Source organism: Biomphalaria glabrata, chromosome 10, assembly GCF_947242115.1.
Source record: "Biomphalaria glabrata chromosome 10, xgBioGlab47.1, whole genome shotgun sequence".
In the NCBI taxonomy this organism is placed as follows: Eukaryota; Metazoa; Mollusca; class Gastropoda; family Planorbidae; genus Biomphalaria; species Biomphalaria glabrata.
In genome coordinates this window covers 33,207,435-33,222,322 of record NC_074720.1, presented here as the reverse complement: position 1 = coordinate 33,222,322, position 14,888 = coordinate 33,207,435, and the positions used below count along the sequence as shown (strand labels likewise).

The 14,888-nt window shown below is 35.8% G+C and overlaps 1 protein-coding gene across 1 annotated transcript; it reads left to right on the top strand.

The window, feature by feature from the left end:
- The first annotated feature begins 2,197 nt into the window (after positions 1-2,197).
- Positions 2,198-13,057, top strand: LOC106060274 (uncharacterized). Its single transcript, XM_056044120.1, has 10 exons — positions 2,198-2,352; positions 2,820-2,913; positions 3,274-3,430; positions 4,670-4,778; positions 6,098-6,277; positions 7,201-7,639; positions 7,994-8,171; positions 9,777-9,885; positions 10,670-10,849; positions 12,641-13,057. The coding sequence occupies exons 2-10, from the start codon at positions 2,841-2,843 to the stop codon at positions 12,857-12,859; spliced, it is 1,644 nt and encodes a 547-aa protein (XP_055900095.1). The 5' UTR covers positions 2,198-2,352; positions 2,820-2,840; the 3' UTR covers positions 12,860-13,057.
- The last annotated feature ends 1,831 nt before the right edge of the window (positions 13,058-14,888 follow it).

Below are 14,888 nucleotides of genomic sequence, written 5' to 3'. Positions count from 1 at the left end.
CACTCAGTCTATACTTTTTGGGCAGAAATATTTGAGTGTCAAGGCAGATCTGCATACATGCTTGACTGACCAAGCCAATGTGTTATTTTCTTGTCCGACCACTCAACATACAAACACTATTGCATAACGCGCTGGGAAAATAAATCCCAGGGTAGTCTTGTCATCATCGACTACACACTACAATATAGGCCTACATGCGAATTTTAACGTAATCGCTTTTAAAAGCATTTATAAAATAAAAGGGGGTGGGGCAGAGAACTACATGAATTCGAAGTTATGACTCAAGCCCCCTCAAGCCGATATTCTAACCACTCTGCAAGTAAGCTGCGTATGAAATAGAAGATTGTATATTTAATTATTGTTTGTTTCAAACTTACTTTAAAGCGGCGACCTATAAAAGGGCTAATTCAGTTATACCACAATTTCAGTCATGTACAATTTCTTTCCCTTGTTCGAGATACAAAACAAAATAATTTAGTATCGATAGTTAATTAACTAATTGGTCATTTTTGTTTAAATTGATTCTTCTGTTGTCAGGTAAAAGAAATAATTGTAAATTTCAGCTTGATCCGAGATTGGTATCGGAAAAATAAAGTGTACCAACGTTTTAGCAGACAGACAGAGTGAGTTGATATAAACTTTGTAAAAATGGGGCATAGTATTCAAGTAATAAAACCACTTCGGACCGAAGGGTTTTGGGTCGTAACCCCCTCCCCCCCCTGACGACTGCTATTGAACTTCGGGAGGATGATTCTGAGTTCACCGGGATGTAAAGGCGGTTGATTTTTCTATCACCTGCCCGTTGATCGCAAGTTCTGAAAAGGGTACTTATTCTGACTTTACTGACAAGCAACAATCGCTAACTTGCACATTACTCTCTATTTAAATTTTAAATTGGATACGATGGGTAATTAAAGGTATCAAGTGGGCAGAAATTCAAATCCCGATTCGAGCTGAGATGTATTAGCTGAGAGCGTAAAGGAAATGCTTATCTTAGCTAATATAATACAGATGTTACTTTAAAAAAAGGAGTAACGCTTCATGCAAGCTGGCTTGATAGCATAAACAAAATAGACCAGCCTCTCTCTTGATATCCTACTAAGAGCATCTGCTGAGCAGGACAAGTGAAGGGATTTGTTTACGTGAACTGTGACATTACCCGTAAGACGTGAGTTCTGGGACAGGTGATGATAATGAAAATTGCAGCATTGAAACCTCCTCATAGACACCTTGAAACTGTAAAGTTTTTTTTGTTGTTGTTGTTGTTGTTTTTTGAGGCTTTAGTCATAGGAAATCCTATGCCGAACTGGGAGTCAAACACTTAGTGAGGTTGTGACAGATCGTCGCATGAAGTTTGCGGGACATGTTATCCGACAAAATGAACTACGCATACCAAGAGTTGGTATCTCGAACAAGGGTAAGAAATTGTACTTGATTGAAGTGGTGGTATAAGCGGAATTAGTTCCCTTTATAGGTCGCAGCTATAAATAGAAACCATCAACCTTCTCTAGTCTTAAGTAGCAGAGTGGTTAGCACGTGGCACGATGAGGTATACCCCACGAGTTCGAATTCAGGTCGTTCCCTCTAATTTTTTTTAAAATCCCCCCAGATGTGCCCTTTTCTATTTCTCCCCCACAATTGACCCTACAAAAGTTCGTCACGCAGCACTAGTTTAGGCACGCAATGTTATCTAGATGTTAAAAATAAATTATTCATTTTTTTAAATCACGAAAATGTGGGTTTATAGTAGCGATTGAATGGAAAAATAGATTTTCCTTAGAAAGTCTACAACAAAGACTCTTGAATACCACATTTCATACATCTCGGAGGATGTACAATAAATACTTGTATGCACTCCACGCGATGTATGGCGTATACAACCAAGGTAATCACCCTTACTCTCTCACTATTGGCCCCCCTTTTCTCTCCTGCCTTTCCCCTCTCCCAACCACCCCCCTGCCCAACGTCACACATTTCCACTTGTAAACCCAACATCTGAAAATGGATGTTTGTTTATCGAACAAAATATCTTTTCTGTTTTTTCTTTTTTTTTTCTAAAGCTTTACCGGCTGAAACATTTTGAAGTGAATGTATACTCTCTTAAACCTTTTTATCTTCTTGTCCTTCTCTGGTGTTTACCTTTAATGTGTGTCTACGTTCTATGACTGACGGAACACCCCCCCCTTCAACACGACTTAAGGGAGTGAGGATACAACCTTTTATTGATACACGGGCGTAGTCCCAAAACATTTTGATACAGAACTAAAGTCAGCCGTAACGCCTGCTGAACTTGTACACAAAATGGAAAGATGCTCAAAATACTAAAATTGCGATAAATAAAACAAACAATTGGTAAGCGTTTGATTCGGTTCACTAAGTTTCAAACCTGTATGAAAGAATGAGATTTTTTTTAAAACTGTTAATGACAATTACAATTATGATTTATCAGGATTATTAATTAAACATTCATTATTATACAACCACATTTATAATCATTAAGATACATCTTTAAAAATGAATCAATTTTATTTTAGTTAGTAGATATTTCGCAATGTTATGTAATTATTCAAGTCATGAAATTTATTGTACATTTACGCGATATTATATTATATTATATTATATTATATTATATTATATTATATTATATTATATTATATTATATTATATTATATCATATTATATTATATTATATTATATTATATTATATTATATTATATTATATTATATTATATTATATTATATTAATTATATTATATTATATTATATTATATTATATTATATTATATTATATTATATTATATTATATTATGTATTTTCAGCGGATTGACTTTGTACAAGAAATGTTTCTAAAAATGGAGTTAATTCTTTATTTCCTAACAATAATGAGCCATATTTTCTGCGGAGTTACTCAGGGTAAGTTTATTAATACCCAAAATACGTATTTTATAAATATTCAGAGTCCAAAAGTATCGATGCTGTCATTTCTTTATTTAAAAGGACTCCTAAATAATAGTTATGTTGTTTATTCATAAATGGAATGAATGGGCGATGCATTGATAAATAGATAAAGAGATTAAATTCCATTAGAATACATAAGATTTTTAAAATTTAACAATTCATCTTTGACTAGTGGCTAGAATGTCCATCCATAGCTGGGGTAGCTAGATTGATAGAAAGGATAATAAATAGATAAATGGGCGGAAAGTTTATAGATTACAATAGATTTTTGGACAGTTTTGTTTTTCTAAATTTAGAAATCCATCTTTAAACTAGGTTGTCCTCCCATGGAGTTGTCCTTTTTACTTGACCAGTCTGAGAATGCCCGTTACGCAGCCTCAACTACGGACCTGTTAGCAAACTTTGATATACTGGATGAACAGCTGAATTTCATTATTAACAATATTGTCCTTTACAATAGCGCAAACATCAGGTATTTGATTTCTGTTAACCCTTTTATTATTTTTTTTTGTGGTAAAATACTATTATTTCACACACTTTTATCTTTACATATAGACAATATTTGAGGTGTAATCATTTATTAACACCAAACAAAAAAAATTTTTTTTTTTTAATATTCCTCCTTTATGAAGGTGTCGACTTCTTGAAAGAGCGATTACTTCACACTTAATGACCAATGAATGATTAATTTAAAACAAGATTACAAAGAATGTTTGGGTTATTACACAAACTCAGAGATGGCCCCCGTCGAATTCATCCATGGACTAGGAATATCCAAGCAATGGTCTTGTTTTGATTGTTTAAACTTTAAAGCGATAAAATTAAAAAAAAAATCGGCGAAATTTATTAATTAAAAGCAAACAGGACAACACGTCATCGATAATTAGACTCTTCTAACTCTTCTGGAAAAATGATTTCAAATAGAACTAGGTTGAAAGCAGAGCTACGTTAAGTGATCACCTGAAATTAGCACGGATACCTCCCAGATACGTACGTGTCCCCAATAATATCGCTTAATATATTGGACTACATCGCACTGAGCATGCATGAGAATGAAAGCTGCTTTATGCAAATGGGTTTTAAAAATATTAGATCGTAGAGTTCTAGATCTGTAATTCTAGATGTAGAGTAGATGTAAATTTCTAAATATAGATTTAGACTAGGTCTAAATTTCTAGATCTAGATCTAGACCAAGTCTATGATTCGTATGTCTTACTCTTACTTAACACGTTCATTCTTCAAATTACTAGTCTAGACCAATGTTATTGGATTTGTGGTAATAGTGTATATTATGCTGTTCGCTTCCTGTCAGCTCCTTAATGTTATACTACCATATACCAGGGCCGGCCTTAGGCATAGGCAAACTAAGCACCGTACTAGGGCCTTCGATATGTGAGGAGGGGGGGTCCTCAGAAACATTTTTAAAATGAAGCAATAGCGAAACTTTTGCCCATGCAAAATGTCAACATGTCAACAAAAAATACTATAAGGCCTGAAATAAAAGATATAGATCCAGATTACTCTAGTATATATTACTTAGCTTGTTTGAGTATATATCTAGAGATTTTAGTTCTTACCGAACCCCCTGCAGGGACGTCACCAAACTTTAAAACAAAAGATCACCACACTTCCGCCTAGCTCTTTTAAAATTTGTTGCATTATAAAATGTTCTTTTATTCTAATGTTTCTTTGATATGTTTATTTGATATAGCATCGGGGCGTATGGCTACAGCGGTGCTGAGTCAATTGAGATTATACCCTACTGGTCACCTCCCACCAATATAACGAACACATTGGAAAAGTTGCGCAGTATCTCTAGCGTAAGTTGAGAAATAACTTGTCTCAAACCCTAACAAAGTTGTTTTTTTAATTCACTATTTCACAAATATTTTTTAATTAGAATATAGGAAAGAGAAAGAGCCTAAACAAAAACATATCATATTGTTAGGCATTGGCATAAAAAGACTTGCATAATTACTTAATAATAATGAAGAAAATATGTAAGCAATTTATACTTACTATATAAGACAAGTAACAACATGGGTAAGTACATAACGAGATTGTGAACAACATCTATATGTATTGTGCACAATAATGAACAAAATGTGTAAGTACTTTATAAGGTAGACAACAGTAGAGTTTATAGTTTTGTTATTAATTACCTTCAATTTTAGAATAATTAGTACTTCAAACATGAGCAGATTGAGCTCGAATAGCAGTACGATTAAAGTACAGTACCTTTACCTTTACCTTTAGTCTGTTGGACCGCTAGGTCTCAATTTCATTGCTAGGATCCTCCTCTCTAGCTCTGCAGTCCGCGTTCAAGACTCAAAAGAATATAAAAATGTTACCATGACCAGGGAGCGCATCAGTCTGATTTTGGTGCCGAGGGCTAAGCCTTTTGTCTTTCCAGATTATTTTAAGTTTTGCAAGTGCTTCTGTAGACTGTGCTATTCGGCCCAGTAGTTCAGGTTTGGTTCCCACATCTGAGACAATAGCTCCGAGGTATTTGAAACTATTAACACCTGTCAGTTTTTCACCTCCAATACTGATCTCCCTTTGAAAGTCCTGTTTGCTATTGGTCATAGTTTGAGTTCTTTCGGAATTTATTTGCATACCATATAAACCATATACTACGGTAGTACTTTTAAACCATAAGATGGATTAGTGGTTTAATAATAATTACTATCAATATGATTTACGTAATACAGTGGAACAACTGTATCAGATATAGCATGAGGAAATTCATTATTTACATAATAAGGCTTGTCTTCGAGTCCGAAGATTAATGAGGAATGCAGTATTTTAATATTTACATAAACTAGTATAATAGTTTAAATTCATTTCTTAAATCAAATTAAATTTGAAGCTAAGTAGGAATGAATTTGAATCACAAGTAAGTTACAAAAATTGTCATTTAAGTAAGTTAAGCTCCAGATACGCTTGCACCATAAACATAGTTAACTAAGAATAAGTTAAACCATAAGTAAGTTAGACTATAAGAAACATTCTCTAGAAATACTTTGGACATTAATCACGTTAGACTAGACATACGCTAAACTTCAATAGAATTAAACCACAAGTATGTTGAGACAAAGACAAATTGCAAGAATGAAATGAATGCTACTCTCCCTACCAGTCTGGCTCGTGGACCTCCTCTGGCTTACGTAACATTGTGACAGGACCGAGATACAACGACAGTTTGCTGTTTCTCATCACATCCCAGGGATCAAGTTATACAACAAGAAGGACTCAAGCCATTGCCGAGGCCAACAGAGTCAAGAGTCTGGGATGGAGAATCATTGTCATAGCACTGCAGGTAAAAATCTCTTTCTGAATGCAGATCCATTTGCGACCTACATATTTTCCCTCATCTTGTGCAGACAAATGCGTTGTCCGCTGTCAGTCTATTTACGTTTTCTTTCCGTCTTCTGCGCCTGTCTTCAATAATGGCTTTTCTTTGAGTCTCAAACGTTTGTCCCGCAGTTTTTTGTGAGAGCTCTCCAGCTGTCTCTTTTAGAAGCCATCTGCTGCCATCTACTTTCCTCTATTGCAGTGAGGTCGAAATGGCCCCGGGATTGATCTTTATAGCGCTTCCGGGTGGGGGGGGGGGGGGGCACCTATGTGCTTGCCAAAGAAGATCGCCTTTGGTATTCCTATAAAATCTTTTATTTTCATGAGCGCTTCCCTGGCACAGGGGTTAGTGTGTTTGCCTTTTGGAGGCTTGGGGTGATTTTCGAGTTTGAGTTCGAATCCGGGTCATTTTATATAGATATATAAATGCATTTAAAAAGTGATCACAGTAACATTTACACTGATACCCCCTTCTTTTCCCCCACACCCCTTTTTCGACTGGTCCAGACAAGTGATTGAATCATAACGAATTGAGAAAGCTAATACCAGGAAATTGCGCTAAACAAAAAACAATGGGTAAAAATATTTCTAATTGCACAGATTTATTATTGTTGGTCTTGATATATTACAAATTTAATTACATGACTGATCCAAACTAATTTTATCCATTTACTCTAATATAGCTTTTTTTATTGACTTGTTTCTAATATGACTTCTGGTGCAAACGTTTTAAGGGGTGCAGGCTGCTGATTTTCCCTCCAGATTTTCTGTTTTGTTTAAGCGTTGTTGCAGCGAAGGTTCAGAGGTTAAGATTCAGAATTTTCATTCTTCCTGGTGGGTGGCCATCAAGGTTTTTTTGTTTTTGTTTTTGTTTTCTTTACCTTTTAGAGTCGGAATGCTCTTGACGACATTGAACTTTCAAGTATAGACCCTGACTATCAAAATAATATCATATCCGGACAAGACAAAAACTATTATGGCCTGGCTGATAAAGTCAACGACATTATTAATCAGAAGTGCACTATGTCTACCACTTCATCAACCTCTGCCCAGACCACTACAGTATCGGAAACAACAACTAAAGCATTATGGACAACTGCAAGACCATCATCAACAGCAACAATGACAACAGCGTTTATGGCTACTGATTCCACAACAGCAACATTGACAACATCTTTTACGGCTACTGATTCCACATTAGAAACATTGACAACAGCGTTTACGGCTACTGATTCCACAACAGCAACATTGACAACAGCGTTTACGGCTACTGATTCCACAACAGCAATTACGGCCCCACTAATGGACAACAGAACGGCGGCTAAAGGTAAATAAACAGCAATGAAATAGTGTGCTTTATTACTCAATAATGTTAACTGTATGCATTATACGTATTAATGTATTATATAGCTTTATATACCTTTTCCATAATTGAGGAATCTTTCTTTTTTTTAAATGGTCAAAATGAAATTTCGTAAAGTTGATTGTAGTGAAATTTAATAAATGGATTCTTTAAACGTTTTCATCACGTGATGTTCCATGGCTTTGCGATGGTTGTTTTTAGATTTCATAAGATAGGAAGTGCTCTCAAAGGCCTTTTAAGCTTCACAGTGACAACAAGGAAATTCTGATCAATGAGAGATTTAATTTAATCAAGGGAAGTAATATAATTTATTTTCAGATCCTGCATGTCCTCCGATAGAGTTAACGTTCCTACTTGACCAATCTCAGCCAGCGTGTGATGCCGCATCCAGTCGCTTTAAATACGATACAAATATTAGAACAAAATTCAATATACTGGAGGACCAACTAAAAATTGTTTTGGACTATCTTGCGGAGTACAACAGTACTGATACCAGGTTGGTTAAAACGACATTGTGTTATAAGATTTAGGTAATGCTAAACTACGAGATGTTTACCAACAACCAACATGAAGGGCATACATAGTGACAAAAGATATTCGTCCTTGCAGTGCGCCATTCAGGGCCGGATTGAAATATGTAGAGGCCCCTGCACGTCATCGAAAGCCTAATAAAAATCGATGTTTTTAAATACTTAATAACAATCATTACTGATAGCTAATAGCAAGCCGTATTTTTATAAGAAAAAAAAAAGTATTTGTAAATTGTATCTTATTTACCTATTTAAAAAAAAGTAACAATTATCTAATAGGCAATTTTAGAATTTAAAAAAATAAACCTACCCTGTATGTTTTTGAGTTTGTGGAGAGTAAAACCAGGGGTGACTCACTTCCGACGTTCCAAAACTGCATTTATAAATTAAGAGAACAAATTAAGTGGAAACTTCTTGACCAAGAAAAAGTTGCCATCCGTAAAATGGTTTCTTTTAACTCTAAAGACAAGAAATGCGCATTGTGCGTCAAGCGCCCTGATGAATCAGTAGTTTTAATTTCTTCTTGAGTCCGTTCAGTATCTGATGTGACTAAACAAGAACACAAAATTCGAAAAAAAAAAGTAAGAGTCGATAAACCGTCTAAATTTTAAGACTATATAAAATCTCTTTGTGGAAACCCCTTTTGTGAATTCCCCAGGGCTGTAGCCTAGCCTTCCCTGCCTTAAATCCGGCCCTGGCACAATTAGCTTGCGATGCCACTTGAACGACAGACATCTTGAGCGTATTTGGGAATATACAGTTCAACTCTAACATGTTGTCTAACCTGAGATAGACTAGATAGACTCTGAATCCAAACAGAGCTGAAAAGACTTTAAATTTTTTCTAACCTGAGATAGACTCTGATTCCAAAAAGAGCTGGAAAGATCACTCCTTCCCTAATGCTGTGGCAACATTCTGGGCTGTAGACGTAACTGTGATACTAATCTAGTGACCTTTCAGATAAATCCAACCTTAGCATTTGGAGTTAGGGACACCGTGTAAGCTATGTGACACTGTTTCCCTCGCTCTCTACAATATAGGCTTCGTATTGAGATCCATAGGGGCCAGTGTCCACATCTACACTGTGCAATCACAGACTGCTCCGATACCACCTACCATCAAGTGGGTTAGCATTCTCTAATTAAGTCGCCGAATAGAAAAGAGAATAATTACGAACAAGTCTCAAATTGTGTCAAACCCGAGCCAACTTTAGTCGCTTGACTGTACCAGCAATCTGCCCATGTTGGCTTGTAAAATGTGCACTTATAGCTAACTCATGTCCTTGTATGGTATACTGAGAAGCCTTGTGTAGTTTGTCTTTAAAATACTTGAATTGTTTTTCAAACTGGTCCAAGACATCAGTGTTTTTCTGTCGCTTACTTAACATAATATGGAGACCTGAAACAAGAATGCAAGAGGAAAGTACATATAGGTATAAAAAAAACGCCCTTAAATCTTATAGATATGGACATCCCATTATATATATATATAATGAATTTTAAAAAGTGGAACCGAAAGTAGAACCAAAATTTTAATTCCTAATTTACTTCTTTTTTGACTTACAACTTAAGGGTTGGAGCCTACACTTACAGTGGTAAACAGTCTCTGGAAATTTTACCTGCCTGGACCTCACCTGTCAACGCTGGACAACATTTGTGGAAACTGAGATTACTGCCAAACGTGAGTAACACGTGAAATTGAGTCAAATGTTCAAAACAGGATTTCACCTTAAATTGATATTGTAGATAATTTAAAGTACCCTTTTTAGACCTTACGATGTGTAGAGCAGATGATACAAGGGTCATCTGTTCTTGTGTACACGGTTAACGAGGGTGTCATGTGACCAGCACAATGACCAACCGTCTTTACTTTTCCCCAACTTATGTCAGGTACCCATTAGTGCTAGATGGCGCCCTAAAGATTTTAAATATGAAAAATCCCAGTCTTCATGATGATTCGAACCGACGACCCAAGGGTTTGGAAGTCAAGACCATTAACACTCAGCCACCCGGCTAAAGTTGCATCTAATTCTTCCATGTCACCTCACGAGATTGTACAGTGTTTATTGTTTGCAGCCACAGACACTGGGATGGATGAGAGTCGATCCCCAGCACATTACTAGGAAAGTATGCACGAAAGCCCTTCAAAAAGAAATAGCTAACTGGATTTGTATAGAAGGAATTTCTCGTTTAGTCAAAGCAATGTTTTATTTTGTATGTAATTTCAAATTGAACGTCAGCTCAATGTTTTTACCAAGGAGCAACCAACTTAGATTTCTAAATAGTTTGTGATGCATGTAAAACAAATCAATACTATATCCATGATCAATATGAATATGGTCAATAATTACAATATCAATGATCAATATGAATATGGTCAATAATACTATATAAATGATCAATATGAATATGGTCAATAATACTATATAAATGATCAATATGAATATGGTTTTTCGGCATTACAGGCTGGATCTTGGACATACTTTGGTTTGAGGAACATTAAGACCAGGCCAAAACATCAAAACAATGTTGTGTTTTTGGTGACAGCGCAGGGTTCTAGACATCCAGTGAAAAGATATCAAGCCATTGCTGAGGCCAATAGAGTGAAAGATTTGGGCTGGGATATCAGAGTTCTCGTTCTTAAGGTAACTTGATATAGTGTTTCTGTAGTGCTTGAAATACAATTTACAAAACAATAAAAAGTACTTTAAAAAATAGTTTATATTTAGAGTAGTTGTATCAATTAGAATAGATCAGTCATGTAATTAAATTTGTAATAAATCTAGGTTAACAATAAAAAATGTGCGCGATTAGAAATATTTTAACCAATTGTTTTTGTTTAGCGCAGTTTTATACTTATAGCTTTATCAACACGTTATTGTCCTATCACTTCCATGGACCAGTTGTGAAAAAGAGCTGGCGGTAGAAAGAAGGAGAGTATCTCTGTGAATGTTACAGTGATCGCATTTTAGTTAAATGTAATTTTAAAAAAATATGAACAACCTGTATTCGAACTCGAGGGCGCAAGCCTCCTCAAGCTAACGCATTTACCACTGAGCCAGCTAAGTGCTTATAAAAATATTAGGTTTTAGACTTATTGTTAGTTTCAAACTTTAAAGCGTCGAACATCAAAGTATAAATGGGAAGAAATCAACTTATATCACCGCATTAGTCAAGTCAACTTTCCCTTGTTCAATGCCAAATAAAATAAATAATTACCAAAAGTTACTTGTTTATTTTTATTTTATTGATTTTTGTTTTGTCAGGTAAAATAAATGATTGTGCAAAATTTCAGCTTGATCCGAGATTGTGTGTGGGAGAAATAACGAATAACTTTTGACAGACAAAGTTGACATTACCTTGTCAAAATTAGAAATCAAACCATCGATTCCACTGGAATCGATCCAATTCAACTTCATAATTTCATAATACCATGCGGGTAGAACTCTTGGTGGTGTAAATATCAGTTATTTTAAAGTATCTTAAATTGGATTGGACTGAAAAATAAAAGCCCAATCAATTTTTTGCTGACTAAACTTCTAAGTTTCATGTTGAAGGGTGTCGACTTTATTGGAGACAAAATGAACTCTTGACAACATTTGCTTCTTGAGACATTACAAAAACGAAATGTATCAGCGGTTGCACCCAAAGAACATTCCAGACTTCACGGTGGTTACTTTAACCTTAATCTCTGATTTTAAACAAGACTATTTCCTTGGAGGGCTTTGGGCTCATTCATCGATTCCTTCCTATCAAAATTACGCTCTTGTCACATTCTCAGGTCTGGACAACAGGCTATCGCATGTCTCCACTTTCTTTCCCCCCCCCCCAAGCCTTGGTCTTCCTTTATGCCTTATTCCAGTTTAAATTAGGCTATTTACAACCTTGACCTCTTTGCTCATCAAGTAGTTATCTGCTGTATAATACTAATACTAATACTACTACTACTAGTACTACTACTAATAATAATAATAATAAAAATAAGGCTTGTCTTCGAATCCAAAGATTAATGAGGAATGTAGTATTTCCCGTGGTTACGTAGCCTTAGCTGTGACCTAAACATTTTGCTACATCCATGGCAAGCATAACTATGTCCGTCGGTTGTCGAATAGGATTTTCTTGTCTGTGTCTGTCCTCTACAGTGGATTTTCTTTTGGTCTCAAATGTGTATCCTACGGCCTTTGTGAGTGACCTCCAGCTGTCTCTTTCTGAGGCCGCATGCAACCAGGTGCTCTCTTCTATGTCAGCTAAGGCAAGTTGGCGTCTAAGCTGGTCTTTAAAGCGTTTCTGTGGGGCATCTGCTGTATACTAATCTACAAAACATAGTCAATGTTCAAGTTGTTTTTTCTCTAACTTTGTTATAAAGCGCGACTGGAGCAAAGTCTTAGGTTGGATTTATTTTGTATTTCTTATAAATGTATGTTGTTCTTCAACAGAGTTCAAGTCCCTATGATGTGGCTGAGTTATGGGGCATAGACCCACACTATATCGTTGTATCGGACAAACCCAACAGTTATACTGGACTTTCAAGGGAGATCATCCACGTGCTGAAAAGTTTGTGTCACGAGAAGAAGCCCAGAAATTGTCGAAATCACGAAAAGCAAACAAGAGACCATCGTTACCATGGTGACAGCAGTGAGGAAAATGATCTTTGATTGTTATAGTAGTACAGAGAATACTATGTATCTACTGTTAGGATTGTACCTATGAAGGCTTCTGATTAGAGTAGACTATGGCTATATTTGTATTGACCATTTCATGGCAGATCGAGTAAAATAGAGAAATAAGAAATGTCGTTTGAATTTATGAAATGTAAGATTCATATATAATTTAAAAAGAATGTCTACAACAAAGCCCAGTCTGTTGTGTTTCTTTGTTATTAGTAATCGTTAGCTTGTTTCATTTATTTTGCATTAGTTTGTTCTATTTTTTTAAAAACAAAAAGGTTGATTCCGAGAAGATGCTGGTTAATAGTATACATATCTGTATTGAGAGCTTAAAAAAACAAGATGTTGGTATTTACACAATGTAAGAGCACATACGATTTAAATCACTCTTATTTTTGATGTTCAATTACTATATCTAGATTTAAAATTAAATTATATGTTACATAGGTTATGGTTGAAAAAAAAACTTTAATTCTTATAACTACTTTACGAAAAAAAAGCCTCGCTTCAACTTAAAAAAAAATAATTTACGACGTTTTTTTGTAGTTTAAAAAAAATCTCCATGTCCAGTCTAGATACACACACACATATAAATCCTGGCTACGCCCATGAACAGCATAGTGTGTCAATTAAACTAATAGAAACACAATGGATGGTGAGTACACAATGCCTTCAGTGACCACTGGAAAGGCAGCGGTGAAACTGATGTATATAGTGTGTACCAGACTGACAGACGGAGTAACTCGATATAAATGCTTTGTAAATATTGTAGAAGAGAGTTACATTAGAGGCAAATTATAGGCTGGGTAGCAGTAAGGTACATAGTGACTATAGGTAGTGGTAGAATAGAGATAGATTGGTAGTAGAGATAGAATAAATTGAAATAGAGAAGAGATTATCTGAACATTAGGCATGACAATGTGTCGTAGCTGAGCTATCAATTATTCAATGAAAGAAGACTGTGTAATCACTGGGGCATACCAGCGAGTAATGTACACATACTCTGGTACAATGGATTCAAAAATTCGATTTACTTCGTTCCACGCTATAACTTTTAGAAGTACAATAGTGTGCATGGTCGGTGTGAAACCATTAAAAGTGGATCAGTTGCTTTTTTTATCCAAATATAAAACATGCCAAAAGTGACAAGAAGGTTACTTCACTAAGAATACAAAGCCAATAGGTGTGCTTACATGGAATAGCTGCAACTCATTAGAGGTTATTAATAAGAATAAAATTAAAAAGATTTCTGGTAGGATTGTGCATTCTTTAAATTTGAATAGTCTTGTTTCAACTGTTTCGTCTGTCCTAGCCTAGGCAATGGATTTTCTTTTGGCCTCAAATGTGTATCCCACGACCTTTGCAAGTGATCTCCAGCTGTCTCGATCTGAAGCCGTCTGCAGCCAAAGGCTCTCTTCTATGTCAGTTCAAGCAAGGTGCAGCCTAAGCTGTTCTTTAAAGCGTTTCCGTGGGGCACCTAGTGACATTGACCACCTTGCAGCTGACTAAAAAAAAGACTGTTATTGGCATACGTTCTTGCTCCATACGGGATACATGACCTGTCCAGCTTAACTGTCGGACCATAAGAAACTTGTGCTTCATCATGGAAATACGATGGCGAGACAGCACTACAAACAGCGATGTCCTTGCCAACGCCTCTATGGACAGTATATAGGAACAGTAAATATAGTACTATAAAGGTCTTTGGTGCCAATGTGTGGTCATTCAAATATATCAAGGCCGAAAACAATCATCCTTTGAAGGGTCAGGGGTTTAAACGGGATTCACTTTAAAACACTGATTCATTAAGTCTGGTTACGCTCTATGCGGTTCATATCACAGCCACCGAGTAGCAAGGTCAGGATGATCTCTACTGCTCGTAAGTCTTGTTCAGTAAGACCCGGATATAGCTATTTTAAAATTAAGCCACGTAATCACAGTGTCGTTTTTTTAGTTCAGGTAAAGAGTTGTACAGGTGCGCCTGTTCGTAGGCTGATAAGAATGTTGCCTCCATGTT